Genomic DNA, 21,771 nt, shown 5'->3' with positions numbered 1-21,771 from the left:
ATGCTATCATCACCACCATCCATTACCAAAAGTTTTCTATTGTTTTTAAACACAGTAAAATATTTTAATATTTATAATATTTCAAAGTTTTCAGATAAAATTAAACCAGTAACATTTAAATTTTACACCATCTCAAGTTAGCATAATTCAAATTTTCACAAAATTCAGCCATTTGTTATAGTTAAATGCATACTTATATACTTACAAGTGTACTTGTATATACACAAAAGATTTTCTATAGCCCAACATACACACAGATATCTATACATACATTGACATTTACACACGCATATACCTACATACCCACATCATTCATCCAAATTATGCTCATCCACACATGCAAATATCTGTATACAATACACACCCATCCACACAATGCTTATGTGCATTTGTATACATATGCTTCTTCCACAAACATACTTACAAGTGCAATTACATATATACATACTTCAACATATTGCACACACACACATACATATGGACACATACTGTGTAACACACAAATGCATATATACCATCACCTTTTCTTCCTCTATCTTCTACACTCAATTCCGATGTTGGCATAGTAGAAAATGAGAACCTGGGGTGCATGGAAAACGTCTTTGTAAGATCCAAAGTAACCATCTTTGGGTGGCCTCAGAAGTGCAGCCTTTTGGGGAAGAACAGATGCCACGCCTTAGCCCCTGCCCTGGAAGCAGCCCAAGCTAGGTGAGGTAGGAGCAGACCCTTTCTGTCCTTGCCAGGGGTGGCCCACAGCCTCAGGAGAGCCAGGGCAAAGACACCTGGGAAACATCTCCACCCAAGCTGAAACCTCCACCTGTGCTCCTGCTCACCCCCCAGTGGTGGAGGCTGGGAGGCTGAGGAGCGAAGCTGTGCTCAGAGCCAGAAGCACAAAGAAACTTGAATTCTCGGGGAATTCCAGCCTCTCCTCTGTGCCACACCCCAACCATACCATAATGGTACCAACTTCTGACAGTGGAGGGAGGGTGGGGCTGACAGTTGGGGGCTATTGGGGTCCTGATTTGACTCAAACAGCCAAAGGTCTGTCCTGGGGGTTATGGGCCGGGTGGTGAGCCTCACGGCCTGGCATTGTGACAGAGGTAGGGGATGCCTGACCTGGGGTGAGCTTGACCTTCCCCCTTCGTGAATGCCTCTTGGTGGCCCATCCCATCCAGCTCACCCAGAAGTCTCAAAGGGCCCCTGTGGAGCAAGGTGCTGCAGATCCGTCTAGCCCTGGGTGGAGCTCTCTTTCTCTGACCTTTCTTCTCATCTTTTGTGTTTTTAGCTCCTTTTCCCTTGCCTGTTTCATCTCATTCACCTCCTTCCTGTTCTCCTCACTCTTTCCTCCTCTCTTTCTCTTGCTCTCTCTCCATCTCTGCTCTCTTAGCTGCTGTCTCTGAATCCATCTCCCCTTCTCTGCCTCCCTCTGGATTGAAGTACCTCTCGCAATCTCCTTGTCCTTTGTCCTTCCATCTCCAGCTTCTCTATGCTGGCAAAGTCAGTGAAGCTGTACCTCCAGGACACCACATTTTGAAAGTTTCTGCAACAGACTTGGACGCCGACACCAATGCCCAGATCACATATTCTCTCCATGGTCTCGGGGCTGATGAGTTCAAGCTGGATCCCCTTACAGGTGGGTTTCCTGCACTGCAGGATGAAGCCAAGAACTTATTAACTGAATTCTAGGTACCCAGAACCATGGTAGGCAGCTTGGAGAAGAAGAAGGAATCCACATGTTCATTCATCCACCCATCAGAGTGAGCAACTACTCACTGCCCTACATCCTGAGGACATGATCAGCAGGCTGATAAGGCGAGATCCAGGTCTTGACAATCCAATGGTAAAGGCAGATAATGAACCAGTGGTTTGAAATATGCTGAGTTGAGAAATGCAGGGTGCTCAAGTGACATTTAACAGGTGGCCTTGACTTAGGTATGGGAGCAGGTTGAGGTGAAACTTCTCTGAAGAAATGCTGTTATAAGTGAGTCTTGTGATGTATAGGAATTAACCAGAAAGTAGCAAGAAAGGGCATTCAAAGAGAAGAGAATTTATACAAGGACATTGTATTAGGAAAGAGCACAGCCGTCCAAGCATTTGATGGGTGGCCAGAGCCTGGTCCACAGAGGGTGAGAGGAGAGAGCAAAGGGCCATACCCTGGGGTGACTGGGGTAAAGGGCCAGGCCCTGGGGTGACTGGGCCCAAATGCCACCTTTAGAGCCATTGGAGGGTTTAGGCAGGTGAGTGCCATGATCAGGAGGACCTTGAGAGGTGGAGCACATGGTAGGACCTCAGCAGACCGTGGGGTGGCTGTTATCATTGCTATTGGTTAGGGGACACCCCCCCCCCCCCCAGAAGCACAGAGCCTTGCAGGGTGAGCCATGAGGGTCTGGTGGAGAGGACATGGGGAGGGTTGCCTCCCTCGGAGGTGGGATCCCCGTCTTGCTGCTGTAGGCGAGGGGAAGGCCCAGCTCACAGAGAGCCAGCTGCAGACAGCTGCTTGAGATCCAGGAGCTCAAAGGATGTCTTGGAGATCGCTGAGCAGGGAGGTGCTGGTGAGTGGTGTCCAGGGAGCTGTGGGTATAGAAAGGAGGCAACTTTGTCCTTTCTTTTTTTTTTTTTTAAGATTTATTTTTATTTATTTAATTCCCCTCCCCTCCCCAGTTGTCTGTTTTCTGTGTCTTTTTGCTGCGTCTTGTTTCTTTGTCTGCTTCTGTTGTCGTCAGCGGCGCGGGAAGTGTGGGCGGCGCCATTCCTGGGCAGGCTGCTCCCTCCTTCGCGCTGGGCGGCTCTCCTTACGGGTGCACTCCTTGCTCGTGGGGCTCCCCTACGCAGGGGACACCCCTGTGTAGCACGGCACTCCTTGCGCGCATCAGCACTGCGCATGGGCCAGCTCCACACGGGTCAAGGAGGCCCGGGGCTTGAACCGGGGACCTCCCATGTGGTAGACGGACGCCCTAACCACTGGGCCAAAGTCCGTTTCCCGACTTTGTCCTTTCTGACCCCACAGTGGGCATGCTGAGTGACCCAAGGCAGGTTGCCTAACCTTTCTCTGCTGCTGTTTGTTCAGCTGCAGGATGGCTCAGTGGGTCTTAAAAAAAAACAAAACTTGCCAGTTTTTCTGAATATGGAAATAATACACACTCATTCTACAAAACATCAAACAATGTAGATGTATAGTCAGCAGAGTGTAGAGGCCCCCCATAATAACCCCTGCCCCTGAAGATAAGTACTGTTGGTGAATATTCTATCAGACTGGTATTCTATGCATCTCCAAACATCTCTATATAATGATTTCACAAAAATAGAATACTATTTTGTGACTCACTCTTTTCATGTAGCAGTATCTCAGTTATTAACAAGGCAGTTCATAAAATTCCTTCATAATTCTTTTTGGTTGGACAGTATTTTACTGTATGGCTGGACCATAATATATTTAACCAGTCCCTTTTTGATGGACATGGAAGTTGATTTGAGTATGTTGCTCTTACTAATAATGCTGCAGATTAATATCCTTGTGTATATATTTTTTTAAATTTTGAGTTAATTATTCTGTAGGCTATAGTCCTAGAAGTAAAATGGTGGGCTAAAAGGTTTACATACTTTATGTTGTTAAAAACTGCCTAGTTGCTCTTTAAAATATATAGTGCCTATTTGCATTTTTTTGGTGAAGATCTTAAACTGGTGAATGTGGTAGTGGAATGTGTTTGGGAGAATTGGAGTGGCAGGCAAGAGAGGGGTGGATACAGGCTGAGCCTCTTTCCTGACTGTACGCAGAAAAGACAACTTTTCTCAGTGGCTGGGGTTGTCCCCCACAGATACCTTGAGGTCATGTGCTGACGTTATGCCCCCCAGAGAAGGCTCACCTGTTGTCATTTCTCTGGCCAGGGGAGTTGTCTACATTCACAGCCCTAGACCGTGAGAGGAAGGATGTATACAGCCTTGTTGCCAAGGCGACAGACGGAGGTGGCCGATCGTGCCAGGCAGACGTGACCCTTCACGTGGAGGACGTGAATGACAACGCCCCGCGGTTCTCTCCAAGCCACTGTGCCGTGGCTGTCTTTGACAACACCACAGTGAAGACGCCTGTGGCTGTGGTATTTGCTCGGGACTCTGACCAAGGTGAGTCTAAGAAGGGATTCGAGGCCCTTCTCTTCCACTGGTAGCTCTTGAGGTCACTTGGGTAAGAGCTTGGCTCTCTGTTTCTCCCTGGGACGGGCAAGGCTGTGCCTCCTCTCTGAGTCTGTGGACACTTAGAAGTGGAAAATATTTGTGCACAAACAGAGCATGCGTGCTATGTAGTAAAAGATTTTGGCAATATTTTGAAGCAGGTACAGGGCTTGTCAATCTCATTGGTTCTCCCCTGCGGCTTAGATCTAGAGACATTTTGATTTTGAATACAAACATTCAGATCAGAAGTATACCAACCAGGATTATTTCAAATCTGATTAACTAGCAACAAGAAAGGATTTTTTTTTTTTTCGGGTACAAACTCACTAAGCCTATTAAATTTTTTAACAATTTTCCATATAGTGAAGTTGAATCATTTCTATTATTTTACATTTTATTTTTAATGTCATTGTTCTCACTGGGATTAATTCTCACTGGGGTTAATTCTTTTATTTCAAAAATTTGCAAGGAAAATGGGATTCATCCATGACCTTTTTATTCCATATTATGCCAATTATATCTTCTGTCATCATGAAATGTTTTTTGTGGCAATATATAAATATATTCCAATTTTCCTGAGTCAAATTTTAGAATTCAGGTAGGTTAAAAAAGGTCTTGGGGCCAAAGTATCTACGTCAACATATGTTAATAAGATAATGGTAATAATAATAACAATAAAATAGGGTCAAAGCACCCTTCTTTGTTTGGCCCTAGCAGGGTATACTCAAGTCTTCCTAGAGGAAGTAAGTTTTAGCCTGACTTTGAAAGATTTTGGAAGAACCCAGGTGTTTCTGGTGGGGAAGTGTCAGGGCAAAGGCAGGGGAGCTGGACATAGGAGATGTGCACAGGGTGGGGAGTAACAAATGCAAGCAGACATTCTTGTTTGAGATGAAGAGCTGGGTTTGTTAGGAAAGATCCAGAGTATAGCAGAGCTGGAGCGACCCAATAGCCATTTCATTTAATCCTCCACCTACTGACATCAAAGCCTCAAAGTGTTCAGTTAGCCACCCCTGCTTGCACACCTCCAGGGACAGGAAGCTCCCTACTCCCTAGGCAACCCCATCTTTCCTTGGCACCTCAAGATGATTATCAAGTGCTATTTATTTGGAGCTGACCCCCACCACCCTGTATCTTCCACCCTTCAGGCCCTAGTCCGGAAGCCACACAGATCTCCTAGACTCCCTCCCATGAGCCTGTCTGAGATGGCGAGGTGGTGACTACCTGCTCCAGGCCCAAAGCTGCGTTTCTCGGTGGGGCCACCCTGTTTTCTTCAGTCTCATGATTCCAACCCTGTCTCCCTTCTTAGACACGTCCTCTAGGCTTGCAACAGATCACCATTAACCCTTCCGAAGCTGTTATTACTCTAGCCCTACTATTCCACCCCACTAGTCCAGGTGTGGCCTGACAAGCATCTCCCTCTCCTTAGAAAATCCATGATCTCTCCAGAAAAGAGCGTGTATCAGAAAGAGCCACGGAATGTGCATTTAACTTGCCTCAGTTATTCTCATGGACAATCACCACCACCATTCCACCTAAGGGGTGTGTACCCCGACGTGTGCGTGAGGCGTGAGGGCCTTAGGCTCAGGGCCTTCGTTCATCCCTTTGATCATTATTCTAATGGTGAAATATTGGCATTTTTCATACACAGTGGCCCCCTACACAAGCCAGCTACTTCATATTTGGTTATACTTCATATAACCAAAGAAAATAATATAATCTGAGTCCAAGCTGGTGAAACACTGACTGTGTGTTCTGATTTACTAAGAATTTTCCATAGGTGTGTGTTTTTTTAAACTTGGTATTTGACATGGAGTCAGAGGAAGTAACAAAAACAGTACAGCGAGCCCCATGCAGTCTTCAACCAGCTTCCCCCAATGGCAACACCATCGGGAGCTGCAGTACGACATCAAAACCAGGAAACTGGCATTGGTACAATGCTGTTAACCAGACTGCAGGCCTCATTCAGATTTCACCAATGTACATGTACTCATTTGTGCGTGCGTGTGTGTGTGGTTCCATGCAATATTACCCCACGTATGTGTCCCTGTAACCACCACCACAGCCGAGATACGGAGCTGTTTCATCACAACCACGGAACTCATCACGCGTGATTTTGATCTTGCACAATTTTCACTTTGGGAGCTGACATTGGGCCCTAATGTAACATTTTCAGATAATTTGATGGGTTTGCAGACCGCTTCCCTCAGAATTTGCCAAGTGGTCTTGCCCCACAGCCGCACCTCAGTCAAGAACCCCTTCTCGCTAGATTCTTAGCCTCGCACAGCCCGAGCATTATCAGTCTTTATGGGGGGCCACCGCTGCCCTCCTGTGGCTGGAGGGTTTGCTGCAGGCAGGGCCAGTGGAGGGGCCTCCACATGAATCTTGCCCTCCATGTCCCCCTCAGGTGCCAACGCCCAGGTGGTTTACTCTCTGACTGGCTCCGCCGACGGCCACTTTTCCATCGAGGCCACCACGGGCGTGATCCGGCTGGAGAAGCCGCTGCAGGACCGACCGCAGGCGGTGCTGGAGCTCACAGTCCGCGCCTCCGACCTGGGCACCCCGACACCGCTGTCCACGCTGGGCACCGTCACCGTCTCCGTGGTGGGCCTCGATGACTACCTGCCCGTGTTCCTCGACACCGAGCACAGCGTGAAGGTGCCCGAGGACGTCCGGCTTGGCGCGGAGGTGCTGCGGCTGGCGGCCCTGACGCGCCCGGGCGCTGAGAAGACCGGCTACCGCCTGGTCAGCGGGAACGAGCAGGGCCGGTTCCGCCTGGATGCGCGCACAGGTGAGAGCCAGCCGCGCGAGCACGCCCTCCTCCCACCTGCGCGCGCGCGCCGCCACGGGGCATTGGGGAAGCGTCCTGGGGAACGTTCGATTTCTCACAGATGGGGCGAGTCTGCCCTACACAGCCCCCTCCGGAGCAGACCTCCTCTGCCCTTTTCTCTACTCTCTGCATCTCTCCAGGTACCAGGTCCCTCCTTCACCCTGGGACCAACTTAGGTGGGAGCCTCTGTTGTTCCCCCAAGCCCATCCAGGATCTTGCCCAGGACCCTCCGGGATCCAGTCTCCCACATTTTGAAGCTTCATGGTCTCAGGTCAAGCTGAGCCCCAGATGCTGAAGGTGTCCCTCCCTCCTCTGCTGCAGCTGCTCCCAGCACTTGCTGGAATCTGATGCTTAAGCAGCTGGGAACACAGATTCTGATACAGATTCTTCCCCAAGGCACTCCTGGAATGTGTGGGCTTTACCTCCTAAATTAGTCACTTTGTTGTTGAGCAGTTTTTAAAACTCTTTAATTATGGAAATTTTAAACATACGTAAAAGTAGAGAAAATAGTTATGAACCCCATGCTCCCATCACCCAGCTTCACTACTTCTCAAAATGAAGTCTTTGCCCTTTAACTCACACCCTCCCATTGCTGAGTTATTTTAAAGCAAACCCCAGACATCCTGTCATTTCATCTGTAAATACTCCAGTGGGTATCTCTAAATGATAAGGACACCTTTGTTAAACACAATCACAATATCGTTATCATACCTAAAAGATTATAGTTCCTTAACACTGTTGAAAACCTAGCCAGACGATTTTTTGGATTATCTCATAAATGTCTTTTGAAGTTGGTTTGTTTGTCAAAATCCCAAAAATGTCCACATTTTTGCATTCCGTTGATATCTAATATCTCATTTTAAATCTCTAACATTTTCCTCTCCCTCTTTATTTCCAGCCATTATTTAAAGAAGAAATCGGGCCATGTGTCCTGTAGAATTTTCCATATTTTGGATGTGGTTGACTGTATCTCTGTGGTGTCATTTAAGATGTCCCTTCATTCCCTGTATTTCCTGTAAATGGCATTTGGATCTAAGACTTTGATCAGTTTCCTGCTCAATTTTTGGGTCACAGTGATGCTGTGCTTTTCACTTGGCATCATGCCATGAGGCATGTAATGACTGACAAGGTCCTTTTTCTGACATTGACATGGACAGTGGGTTCAGGTATTGTCAGCCTGCTTCATCCATTTTAGAGTTCCTCGACAACCTTTCCTCAAGTGGTTTTAACAGCCACTGATGGTTATTTCCTAGGTATATAATTTCTTTAGGCATTGCAAAATGGTGATTTTCTGAGCTTATCATTCTTTATGCATTTATTAAGACTAACTGGAATTATTTTATAAAGAAGAGAGTTCCACCATTAACCACTTGGCTATTCAGGAAAGACAGGTTAAATCCTTGTTCTTTTCTTTTCCAATTTTCAGAATATTAAATCAATGCCCCAAGAATTTTTTGGACAACTTTGTCTATTCAAAAACTCTTTTTATAACCTGAATTCTTATAACTAGTAGCTGCATGAGCCTGAGCCAGTCACTTACCTATTAAGGAGCATCAGCTAACTCAACTCACTAGAAAATGGGAATGTTAATAATTGCTCCTGCCCCACAGAGCTATTTGAGAATGATAATAATGAGAATAAGAGGAAGAGAAGATGGGGGAGGAGGAGAAAGAAGGAAAGGGGAAATGAAAAGGAAGATGAAGGAGGAGATAGTTGAGGAGATCTGTCTTTCCCAACCCTGTTGAGCTGGTTCTCCTGGGATATTGGCTCAAGGTCCTTCAGTCCTCTTTCCTTTGTGGTCCCAACTGCCTCATTGTTCCCATCACCTCTTGTCTCTTCAGGGATCCTATATGTCAACAGGAGCCTGGACTTTGAGACAAGCCCGAAGTACTTCCTGTCCATCGAGTGCAGCCGGAAGGGCCCTTCCTCCCTCAGTGACATGATCACAATCGTGGTCAACATCACTGATGTCAATGAACACCAGCCCAGGTTCCCCCAGGATCGGTACAGCGTGAGGGTCTTAGAGAATGCCATCGTGGGTGACATCATCCTCACGGTAAAGACCCCCAACTTTTCTCTTTGGGAGGCATGGACTCAGGGATGGATTCTTACCTTCTCCCCTCAGTCAGCTATGAGCATGGATTAATTTATCAAATTAATACACTAGGGACTTGCCTCTGACTCTTCGCCATTTGGCCAAACTCACGACAGAGTGTCTCAGGGCCATATTTGATAAGATTGGTTACTGAAAGAATGGGACATGCTTAGGTAGGAGAGGAAAGAGAAGAGATAGGTCCTAGGTGACTGCCAGAAGGTCCAAAACCTGGACTGGACCTGGTCACATCAAGTGACATGGAGTGCCAGTGGGTGAGGGAAGGGGGCTGAGAGGATACCAAATAACAGTATAATATCTCTTTGCTTTAAAGGCATAATTGCTCACTGCTGCAATAGAGGAAAACTTAACTCTATATGCCCACGTTCAAGGCTCTATATGATCCCTCTTCATTCTGCCTTCCACTCTTATCTCCCTCCACTCTCCAACACAGCCTATGCTCCAACCACAAAGGCAGATGTGCCTTTCCCCAACCATCCTTTGTACTTCTACACCTCCAAACTCATATTGTTTCCCCTGCTTGGAATATCCACTGCACTCCCAGAAGGCCTTCTTAACCTTCAAGGCTTCATGAATCCTTTCAAATGTTCCCAAGTAGAATTCATCACTGTGATCTCTGTGCTGATCATACTTTGCCCCAAGTTAGAATTACCTATAATATTAGTCATTATGCTTTCTGAGGCCATATCCATTTGGCACATTCCTCATCACCTAGCAAAGGACCTAGCACCCTGTCAGTGTGGATGGAAGAATGAATGAATGAATCAAACCATGCCATGCTGAAGTCCATACTAGAACATGAAAGAAAGATTCTCTTGGCAGCGATGGTCCAGGACTGCTAGCTCAATGCAATGGGTGGGGACATATCTGTTCCCCCTATGCTCCCAGGGGCCAGGATTCCTTTCTGGTCCCTTTTGTCCATCCATTCTTAGTCACCTTCCTTCCACTGCAGGTATCAGCAACTGATGAAGATGGACCCCTAAATAGTGCCATCAACTATAGCCTAATACAAGGGAATCAGCTCGGGCACTTCACTGTCCACCCCAAGAAGGGAGAGCTCCAGGTTGCCAAGGCCCTCGATTGGGAACAGGTGAGTGCTGTGGGAGAGGCCCAGCCTGACCTCACTGTGGAAGAGATATGGCCCACTGCATGTCCAGAGGATGAACTGTGGTCAATGTCTAGACCGCAACACTTCCCCTGCCCAGGTATCTGCCACCTGCTTTCTTTCTGGGACTCTCTGTGGAATGTGAGAGCAGAAGTAGAGGAGGGACCAAGTGGCCAATAATTTTCCCATGAGCAGCTCAGGCTACCTTCTTGCTATTGACAAGGGTTCAGCAGATCATGACAATATCAGCTTCCATTTATTGAGCATTTTGTTCTGTGCCAGGTACTTTGCTAAATGCTTTTACATGCACAACTCACTTGATCCTCAAAATAATCTTAACAGGAGGGTCCTGATATTATTGGACAAAGGTTAGTCGTGTGTCCAAGGTCTCATAGCTAGTAAATAGTGGAGATGGAAATCAAACCTAGAGCCTGAGCCCTAAAATGATATGGGTGGATAATGGGGGTGGGGATAGGGGAGCAACTCCATTTTATTTCCCAAAACCATCAGAGATGGGCAGGATAGAAAACTGGGGGCCCTCAATGCTAACTCTCCCCTGGCATTTTGGGACAGACTTCTACCTATTCCCTGAGGCTCCGAGCCACAGATAGTGGGCAGCCCCCACTCCATGAGGACACAGACATCACTATCCAAGTGGTTGATGTCAACGACAACCCACCAAGATTCTTCCAGCTCAACTACAGCACCACTGTCCAGGTAAGTGTGAGCTCTCAAAAACACTCTGAGGTAGAGTATTCACCAATGGTATCAGTCCACCAAAACAATGACTATGACCTTGCACACTGATGCCCCTAAAGGCAACACAGCCTGCCGAAGGGGTTGTGGGTTATGGGATTTTAAAAGTTAGGCACTTTTGGGGGACTCACAACAGTCAGATGAATCAGATAGCACCTACTTTACAGATTTTAAAACTGGAGGCACAGAAAAGTGCCATAGCTAAAATGTGTCAAATTTGGGGTTTAAATCCAGGAGCCTTTCCTGATCCCAAGGGATTTCTTCTATGCCAATATTCACAAATGGGATTTGTTGATGGCCTTGAGATTCTATGGGGAATTGTCAGAAATGAAGTGGATAAGAAAGTAGACCCTAGAGTTCTGGGTCCAATTCTGCTTCAACTAGAACTACTTCACTTTTACCTGGTTTATATATTATAGAGATGAGTTAGGATGCATTGTTGCAAAAAGCAGGATATCTGACTATACGTGCATTAAATAATAAAGATTTCTTATTTCACACAACAAAAGGTCCAGTGATCAGCAGTTCCATTCCAGAATTGGTTATTTCAGTAGGAAAACTATATCAGGGCTCTGGATCAGATTCTTTCAAATTACCTTGCCTTCTCCCTCATGGCTACAAGATAAAATAGCTGCTGTAGCTTCAAGCTTTGTATCCCTGCCTAACCATTTATTTTTATTAAATTTTTAATTAAAAATATAGGGGATTCCCACATGCCCCACCCCCTCTTCCTCTCACATTTTACAACATTGACATTTTTCATTAGTGTGGTACATTTGGTACAACTGATGAAACCTAACCATTTTCAAAGGCAAACAGAAAGGGGCTTCTCATGAAGACTCTTTTTCTATCAAAGAAGAAAGCTTTTTAGGAACACCACCTGTTAGACTTCTCCAGTGGTCAGAATTGGATACCATGTTTGTCCTTAAACCAAAATTGGCACAGTGAACCCAATTATTATAGTTGATTTAGACTAGTCATTGTCTATCCCCTCTTATGAGAGGACTATCAACCCCAGTCTGAATAAAAGCAGGATGGTGTAAGAAAGGGAGAAGGAAGTTGGCTGTTGTAAGAAAGGGAGAAGGAAGTTGGCAGTTGTAAGAAAGGGAGAAGGGAGTTGGCTGTTGTAAGAAAGGGAGAAGGGAGTTGGCTGTTGTAAGAAAGGGAGAAGGAAGTTGGCTGTTGGACAGGCAACCATCATTTTCTGTCCATAAGATCCTGTTTGTAGTTAAGATTTGATGATTTAACAACCATTGTGTGAGAACATAAGGAATTCCCATGTTGTAGGGCAAGGACTGGAATGATACCCAGGAAATCTACATTTTGTAGTTGAATTACTGTCTTTGCATTTGCTTATGGGATGTGTATTGCATTGATCCTAGAAGCAGGAAATCATTTATAACCTATTTTGACCTATAATGAGGTCAAAATTCATACTTGGATACCAGGACTAATTTGTATACATGAATCTCAGCTGTGTGATTTGGGGCATGTCACCTCTCAGTATAATAAAAGATTTGAACTTTGTGGTCTCTAAGGACCCTTACAGTCCCAGCAGGGTTTGTTTCTAAGAGCCAGCACTGCCCTCAGGAGCTCCTATCTAGATAGATAAAAATCAATAACCAGGGAAGCAACTGTGGCTCAATCAGTTGGGCTCCCATCTACCATATGGGAGGCTGGCCCTCATGCTGCAGAGAGTTGACAGCCCATGCCCCATGGAGAGCTGACAGCCCATGACCCTGGAAAGCTAACACAGCAAGATGACACAACAAAGGGAGACAAGCAGACACAGAAAAAACACACAGCGAATGGACACAGAGCAGACAGCAAAACAAACAAGCCGCAAGGAAGGTGGCAGGGGCGGGGGGGGGGGGTAATAAATAAATAAATCTTTTAAAAAAATCAACAACCAACTCGAAGGAGAAGCAGAATGAATGAGTGTCACCTTGAGGTCCAGGTATGGCCTGAGGGCAGTCAAAAAGAGTTCCAAGGATTCATCCCAGCTGAGGGGATCAAGGAAGACTTTAGAGGAGGGACCGGGTCTCATTTTGTTCTTCGGTCTCCTGTCCCTCCTGTCTCAGGAGAACTCTCCCATTGGCAGCAGAATCCTGCAACTGATCCTGAGCGACCCCGACTCCCCAGAGAACGGCCCTCCCTATTCATTCCGAATCACTAAGGGGAACATTGGCTCTGCCTTTCGAGTGACCCCAGATGGGTGGCTGGTGACTTCTGCGGGCCTGAGCAGGATGGCACAGGAATGGTATCAGCTTCAGATTGAGGTAAGAGCTGCGCTGGACACTGGTGGTGACCATGGGGACAGGCAATGTGCTGGTAAATGCATTAAGGGGGAAGTACATGGTAGAGCACTTATTTTGTGCCAGGCATGGGGCTAAATGATTCAGAGGTATCAATGCATTAAATCCTCATGGAACTCTTTAAAGCAGGAAAACTATCACCCCCAGTTTACGGATGGGAAACTGAGGCACAGAGAGGTTAAGTGACTGGCCTAAAGTAATACTGCCCAGAAGTGGCAGAGGTGCGATGCTTCACACCCACCTGCTCTGAACCCAGAGCCCAAGTTCTCAATCCCTGCACTATGCCCAGAGAGAATACACACACTCTGTCTCTAACTTCTTGAGTTTGGTAAAGACCTCTGGGCCTCTGGTGCTAACAAGACCTACCTCAGAGAATTGGCATGGGGTCCAAATGAAAGAATGTATGTGCATGTGTAGGGGATTATGGTCGTGGTGGATTCTGTGAGAATCTCCCAGGGAACCATGACCAAGATCTCTCCCTTACTTCATTCTCCTCAAATGCCTTTCCCAAATATCAAGTCCAGTGGACCTCACTGCTCTGTAAATAGCTCTCTCTGGCTGGAGATGATGTATTTATCCATTTATTTATCCATCCATTCTTTCATTCATTCAATCTTTCAATGAATGTGTATTGAGTATCTATCATCTTGGGCCCTATGCCACCTGCTAGGAATGTAGCAGAGAACCAAGAAAAGGATGGACCCTGGTCTCAAGGGCTTTTAATTTCTAACTATGGAAGTAAACAACAAACAGATGAAGGAAGAAATAACACCTTCACAAGTTCTGATAAGGAAATAAAGTGACTCACAAGAAGCATAGGAAACACACATTCAGAGGCAAGCTGCCTGCTTCAGGAGGTAACATTTGAACTGAGACCTGAGGAGGCAGTGATGTGAAAAGTAAGCAGAGGAGTGTTCAAGGCAGGTGAGAAAAAGATGAGCCAGGGTAAGAGTTTGACGTGACCTAAGATGAAGTCAAGGTGGCTGGAGCATGTGCGCAATGGCAGGAATGAAGCTGAAGAGATGGGCTGGGCAGATAATGAAGACCTAAAAGCTAGGGTAACCATATATTTGAGGTCCAAACTGATGCTCTTGAGAATGAGAGAAATGCTAAATATACGTAATTAATGGTTGATCTACATCCAGTGAAAATCAAGACTGTCCTGGGCAAACTGAGATGTTCTCCTAATTATAGACCTTGGTTATACGTTTGGATTCTAAATTAAATACAATGAGAAGTTGCTGAAGGGTCTCAAGCAGGGAAGCGAACCTTTTGGTATGTCAAGAGGCTCATTTTTTACATTCTGTAGAGAGTAATTGAAGGGGGAAGAATGGGTAAGGGAGACCAATGAGAAGTCATCCACGCTGGAGATAATAGTGCTGGGATCTTGGAGATGATGGTGAAGATGCAAGAGGTGGACAAATTTGGGACATGTTTTGCATATAAATAGACAGGTGTTCCTGATGTATCAGATATGAGGTAAGAAGGGAAAGGGAAGAGTCAGGGACAAACTCCCAGGCTCCTATTTCCAGAAAAGAGTGGGTGGGAGTGCCATTGGTAACACTGGGATTGGGAGGGAGAAGGGGTTTACAGAGTGAAATGAGGGTTCTGTTTTGTACATTACCTTTCATGTGTCTAGAGAGTTGGGAATAGGATTCTGCAGCTCAGAGGATGAGTGTAGGCTAATGTAGATGCATCTCAAAGTCAGGGGCATAGATAGAATTGCCTAGGGGAAGATGAGATAGCATGTCTTCATGACCTCTGTGTTCTCTCAGCCCCAAGGCACAGGCCCAGACAGGTGCTTAGTAATTTTGCATCCTCTTCTCTTGAATTTGCCCTGCATTTCCACTTCCATTCCTTGGCAGGAACAATAGACCAGCAAAAACAGACCATACAGAAAATGCATACACATGGGATGTGGACACAGAATATGGGTTCAAATTCTGTTCTGCCCTGATCTGCTATTATATGACTTTGGTTAAGTTACTTGACTTCTTTGAGCCTCACTTATCTTTTGTAAAATGGGCACTTAATGGAATTTATAAGAATATAATGATGTGTGTTTAAAACTAAGAAAGGATTGGCACATGGTTTGTACTCAAAGTTAGCTGTTTATTATAATCAATAATAGTATTAATTATTGGGACTGTTACTGGTATCTCATCGGTGTTGTGCACAATCCCCAGCAATGGGTATAAATCTATAACTTTCTTGCTTACTCAGAGAGTTGGAATGCATGTGAACAAGGAAAACTTTGGAGACCCTTGTTGATAGTCGAGAATGTGGCAATGTCACTGAAGAATATAAGGAAAGATTTGCCCTCCCTAAATCTGGCAGGACATTACAGGGGAGCTTGGTGGCAGACAACTGAGAATGCATATTAGAAACATGAAAGGAGAATGCATATTACTTTACATTATTTTCCCTACTTAGACAAGGTCCTGTCACTCCCTTGCTTAAAACCTTCAGTGGCTTTTCATTGCTCTGACATAAAATCCAACCTGTGTTCCTCAGCCTGTCCAGGTCATCTCCTGCCCTCTGCCCTCACCCACTCTCTCTAACAGTGACCTGCTTTCTGTTTTCTGGAGCACACCACATTCTTTCCACCCTGGAGCTCTTATAGTTGCTGTTCCCTCTCTCTGTTGCGTCTTCTCTCTTCTTCTCTTCCTTCAGGACTCAATTCCCATGTCACCTCCTCAGATACCTTCCCTACCACGTGATCTGAACCAGGTCTCTTTCCCTCTCCAATTCTCTCTGTCACTTCACTCTGTTGCTTTCTTTCCTAGAACCTTCTTAGCCTGGCATTCTCTTATTGGGTAACTCATTGCTTATCTCTCTTCTCTGGATCGTAGCTATATCCCCAGTACCTGGCAGAGGGCCTGGCCCATAGAAGGCACTCAGTAAGTATCTGTTAACTGACTAGAAGAATAAACCACCCTCTCCCAATCACATTATAATATCAGAAATTCCAAAGGGTTTTCTTATGCTGAGCAGGGTGCCATGAACACAGCATGTGCCCTGGAAAAGCTAAGAGGCATCTGATGACACACTGAAGGAAAGAGATGGGATAGGGATGAGGAAAGTTCAAGAGAAAGCTGGCCGAGCCTGCGTGGCTGGGGTTTAGGAAGAGGGTCCAAGAGGTGTCAGATGAGGACACTGAGTTAAGTTTTGCTGTATGGTGTATGATGTAACACCCTTGTCCATTCTTTACAAAAACTACAGAAAATCTATTTATATACCAGTGCTTTTGAAGTTAGGTTGTTTTGTTTTTTCAAATGTTAACAGTGTGCTGAGTCTGCCTCAGGTTTGGTTCTGGGGCAGAGAGGCGTGGCTCCCCGAGGATGCCCCGCCTCTTTTGGACCACAGAGTCCTGCAGTGCTTTTGGGTAATGACGGTGTTTGGTTTTGCCCACAGGTGTCAGACAGCGGCACCCCTCCCCTCTCCTCATTGACATCTGTCAGTGTTCATGTCACAGAGCAGAGCCACTACCCACCCTCTGCCCTCCCACTGGAGATCTTCATCACCGTCGGGGAGGAGGAGTTCCAGGGAGGCATGGTGGGTAAAATCCATGCCACAGACCGAGACCCCCAGGACACACTGACCTATATCCTGTCCGGAGAGGAGAGCCTGGGTAGGCGCTTCTCAGTGGGGTCCCTGGATGGCAAGATCATCGCCGCCCAGGGCCTACCTCGTGGCCGCTACACGTTCAACGTCATCGTCAGCGATGGAACCTTCACCTCCACTGCTGGGGTGCATGTCCATGTGTGGCATGTGGGGCGGGAGGCTCTGCAGCAGGCCATCTGGGTGGGCTTCCACCAGCTCACCCCAGAGGAGCTGGTCAGTGACCACTGGCGAAACCTGCAGAGGTTTCTCAGCCATAAGCTGGACATCAAACGAGCCAACATCCACTTGGTCAGCCTTCAGCCAGCTGAGGCCATGCCTGGTGTGGACATGCTCCTAGTCTTTGAAGGGCATTCGGGGACCTTCCACAAGCTCCAAGAGCTGGCTTCCATCATCACTCACTTGGCCAAGGAGATGGAGCACTCGGTAGGAATTCAGATGAGGTCAGCCATGTCCATGGTACCCTGCCAGGGCCCCAGCTGCCAGGGTGCGCTCTGCCAAGAGACGGTGCACCTGGACCCCAACGTGGGGCCCACGTACAGCACAGCCAGGCTCAGCATCCTCACCCCTCGGCACCGCCTGGAGAAGACCTGCTCCTGCAATGGTGAGGAATGGGTCTTCCCCAGGGACAAGCAGCACCGCTGGGCTCAAGGGATGGAGATCCCAGGGAGGCCCTCTGGGATAGTTAGAGAGAAGTTTTGACAAGGCTAGAGGCCACACGTACCAGTCCTTTGTGAGACAAGCACTGGCCCCAGAAAATCCCTTGTGAAAAACACCCTTTTCCTGGCCCCTTTAGGGAGTTTTGAAGTAACATTACAAAAGTAAGAGGCAGTATAGCATTGTGGCCAAGAGCATAGGCTCTGACATCAGACTCGCTGGGTTCAAATCCCAGCTCTACCTCTTCCTAGGAAAATTACTTAACCTCTCTGTGCCTTTGAGCTGTTGTGGAGATTGAATATTAAATATAAAATACTTGCTTAGAACAGTGCCCCACCCATGCAAAGTGCTCAGTAAATGTGGGTTACTATTATTACTATTACTATAATCTGGTTACTATAAACTCAAGATTTAGACTCAGCTCAAGTTCAGACCTTGGGTGGGTTATTGAAATTCCCTGTGCTTCAGGTTTTCATCTATAAAATAGGGAAAGTAACAACCTCTGCCTTCTGGTGTTGGTTTGACGAGTAAATTACATAACGGATATAAAATGTACTTATATAAAGCACTTAGGCCATAATAAGCCTGTGAAGGATACAAAAGCACTGGCCCCAATGAGCTTGATCAGCGGTGGCTGCCCTTCTACCTGGGAGCAGCCTCGCTGTAAGGACCGTGCTGCGAGCCAGGCTCTGTGCTTCTGTCCTCTAAATGTCTCCTCACCACAACCCTACGGTGGTCATTAGTCCCATCAACAGCTGAAACGGAGGTGTGGGGATTGTATTGAGATGCCTGACACTGTGCAGCTCCAATGAAAGGCTGGTTATTCAAATCCCAGGAAGTCCCACTCTAAAGCCTGAGTTCTTTACCAGGCTCTTCAGGAACTCAACTTGCTGACACTCTCATCCCAGACTGCCTGGCATCAAGAGCAACACATTGGGCCCACCAGGAGCACTGGCAGCAGGAAATGACCTTCAGCTCACTATCGTTCTCGGTGGGGCTGGGCCTACCCTTTAGGGGTCTATCCCGTTTACATTAGGGAAATGCATTCTCGGAAGATTTGTGGACTTTCTCCTGGGGCCCTTGGGTAGAAGCTGCTCTTGTGAGCTGTTCTTTGGAAGGACTCCCCTTCTCTGTGCCTTTTGCCTCAGGGTCTGCTGCAGGGCAAGCCACGATGGCTGAAGAACCTTGAACACCTTGGCATCAGATAGCAGAGATTCTAAAATGACAGAATGTACAAGATTGCTTGGGAAATTTGTAGAGTTTTTTGGTTTCGGTTTTTCTTTTTAGTGAAGCTTTAGATTATGTAAATGTTACATAAAGAATATAGGAGATTCCCACATGCCCTCCCCCTCCCACACCTTCTCACACCAACAACATCCATCACTAGTGTGGTACATTTGCCACAATTGATGAGCATATACTGAAGCATTGCTACCAATGCATTGCTACCAATGGTGGACTACGTTGACATTATAGTTTACACTCTATCCCGCACATTTTTGTAGATTGTGACAAAATACATCACGGCCTGTGTCTATCATTGTAATTTGTTTTTAAAGATCCCTGCTCCTGGGTATCATCTCCAGAGTTTCTCATTAAGAAGGTCTTAGGGTGCACCCTGGAATTAGCATTTCTAACCAGGATTCTGGGCAATTCTGGAGCAGGTGGTCCAAGGGCTTCACTTTGAGAAATATTAGATAGGCTCACCAATCACCACAATCACTTGGGAGACTTAAAAAATTTTTCAGTGAAATATGACATAGCAGAAAAGGGATTCATGTTTCATAAGTACACTGCTCAATGAATTTTCACAGACTGGACACACCGATGTACCCAGCACCCAAACCAAGGATCAGCATCTCAGAAGCCTTCCTTGAGCTCCTTCCATTCACTATGCCCACTGGGGGGAGATTTAAAAACACAGATTCCCAGGTGCCACCAAAACCACTGAATCAGACTGATTCTGTATTCTCTCCAGCTGATTCTGATATTTCACCATATGTGGAAATCCCTGCTCTAGATCATCTTCAATGTTCCATCTGCTAATGGCATACTACAAGGGTATACAGGCATAGTGGCATACAGGGTCAGAGAATTTCGGACTTACGGTATGATAGAACCCCAGGTTTTAGAGTCTTGGATTCTTGGAATCCTTTGTGTCTCAGCCATTCTGGTTCTTTATTCTCCTCTTGGCTTCTGTTCCCGCTATTCAACAATTTCCCTTCCCCAGGTATTTGGGACCTGTACCACTCATTCCTTCCCCTCACAACTAATAAGCTTACACACAGTAAGGTTTTAGGTGTTTAATAGCTGAACTCGCCATTGAGAGGTTTGGAGTTTTAAAAACCTGGGGAGGACAGCACTTGATACAACACAGCATTTTCCAGAGCGGCTTCTGCAGAATGCTGTTTCCAAGGACTATGAATACATGACCCATATAAGAGGCTCTATGGTCAAGAAGATTGAGACTCCTTAGTATGCAACTGCACTTTGGCAATTGCTAATGGGGGTTGAGGATGCAGAATTTTTGACTACACAATCTAAGACTACCCCCTTTGTTTATTACAGTGACTCAACCTCTCAGCATTTCACTGGATAGTGTCACCCAAATGATTGCGCTTCTAATGATGAAGGAGATATATAGAAATCAGAAACCCTTATTGTTTTATGAAATCACATATATATGCAGAACAATCTCCAACTCAACGTCCTTCTTCTACAAATAATGTCAGAAATAACATGGAAATTATATACGATCAAAATTTTTATTTCCACACATACAGTTGATTACATTTCTGGCTCAGTTCCTGTTTTCTTAGTGACTTGAGCTCAGAGTCCTTGAAACCAAAGGAAGGTGTGTAGGGTGGTGGCCCTGTCTACGTGTGTAACCCCAGCCCAGTTCCTTCACCTATAAAGTGGGAGCAGTGACCCTGCTTGCCACCCAAGGACTGAATGAGACAAAGTCAGTTCGAGACTCTGTATGGACCACTTCACATGACGTGACACCTCTGGTTGCTTTTGCAGGTACTGCCACAAGGTTCAGTGGTCAGAGCTACGTACGATACAGTCCCCCAAAGGCTCAGAACTGGCACATTCATTTCCGTTTGAAAACGCTCCAGCCACAAGCCATTCTTCTGTTTGCCAATGACACAGCATCAACCTTCCTGAAGGTAAGGGGCTGCCGGCCTGAGAGATTTCACAGGGGGCATGGCAGGCTGGGAAGGTGACAGGAGCAAGACGGCCAGTCTCTGGCAAAGAAATTCCTGCCTGGTTTTCAGGTATGTTGGGGACAGGACACAGGACTTCCCAGTCCTGGGTTGACACAGCCACCCCACCTGGAGAAATATATCCAGTGAGGTGTGGCTGCTCTGTGGGATAAGTGAGAGCCTCTGAACATGAGCACCTCTGTCACATTTGCCAATCTCCCATTTTGACAAAGAGAGAGCAGACTTTGGCAGTCAGAATTTAATTCAGTCAACAAATATTTATTAAGCATTTACTATGGGAGCAGATCATGTAGAGCTTTATAGGCCATTGTAAGGACTTTGGTTTTTATTCTGCGCAAAACTGAGGGCACTAGAAGATTTTGAGCAGAGAAGTACATGGTATGACATTCAAAAGGATCATCATATCTACTGTGTTGACAATAGACATTAGAGGAGCAAGGAGAGCAGCAGAGAGACCCCCGCAGGAGGCTAGTGCAGTAATGCAGGTGAGAGATGGGGGTGGTTTAGACCCAGGGTGATCTCAGTGAGACCAGAAGAAAGGGTCAGATTCTGGATGGACTGTGAAGATAAAGCCATCAGGATTTCCTGACAAATTGAACTAGGGGTGGAAAGAAAGAGGAACTAGGGAGGCTCTGTCAACTCCCCTGGGGGAGGATAGGGGTGGCAAGTTTGGAGAGAAGATCAGGAGTCCACCTTGGGACAGATAAGATTCAGATGCTCTTTATTTATTTTTTTTTTTTTAAATATTTATTTATTATTATTATTTTTTAATTACATTAAAAAATATATATGAGGTCCCATTCAACCCCACCGCCCCCGCCCCCCACTCCCCCCACAGCAACACTCTCTCCCATCATCGTGATACATCCATTGCACCTGGTAAGTTCCAGATGCTCTTTAGATCTCCAACTGGAAAAGGATAAACAGGTCAAGAGTTTGTGAAATGAGTTTGGGCTGGAGATAGGGATTTGGGAATTTTCAGC

At 46.3% G+C, this 21,771-nt stretch overlaps 1 protein-coding gene across 1 annotated transcript in view; it reads left to right on the top strand.

Annotated features, from left to right (window-relative positions):
* The window catches only part of FAT2 (FAT atypical cadherin 2), a 109,651-nt gene that overhangs the window by 71,224 nt on the left and 16,656 nt on the right, over window positions 1-21,771 (top strand). Inside the window, exons 12-20 of the mRNA XM_058292668.2 lie at window positions 1,480-1,633; window positions 3,886-4,119; window positions 6,572-6,955; window positions 8,836-9,050; window positions 10,060-10,197; window positions 10,786-10,929; window positions 13,050-13,247; window positions 16,698-17,508; window positions 20,586-20,731. Coding sequence (XP_058148651.1) covers window positions 1,480-1,633; window positions 3,886-4,119; window positions 6,572-6,955; window positions 8,836-9,050; window positions 10,060-10,197; window positions 10,786-10,929; window positions 13,050-13,247; window positions 16,698-17,508; window positions 20,586-20,731 — 2,424 coding nt within the window. The remainder of the gene's footprint in view (window positions 1-1,479; window positions 1,634-3,885; window positions 4,120-6,571; window positions 6,956-8,835; window positions 9,051-10,059; window positions 10,198-10,785; window positions 10,930-13,049; window positions 13,248-16,697; window positions 17,509-20,585; window positions 20,732-21,771) is intronic.

The sequence above is a fragment of the Dasypus novemcinctus genome, unplaced genomic scaffold (genome assembly GCF_030445035.2).
Source record: "Dasypus novemcinctus isolate mDasNov1 unplaced genomic scaffold, mDasNov1.1.hap2 scaffold_189, whole genome shotgun sequence".
NCBI lineage: Eukaryota > Metazoa > Chordata > Mammalia > Cingulata > Dasypodidae > Dasypus > Dasypus novemcinctus.
This window is presented reverse-complemented; position numbering and strand designations above follow the sequence as displayed.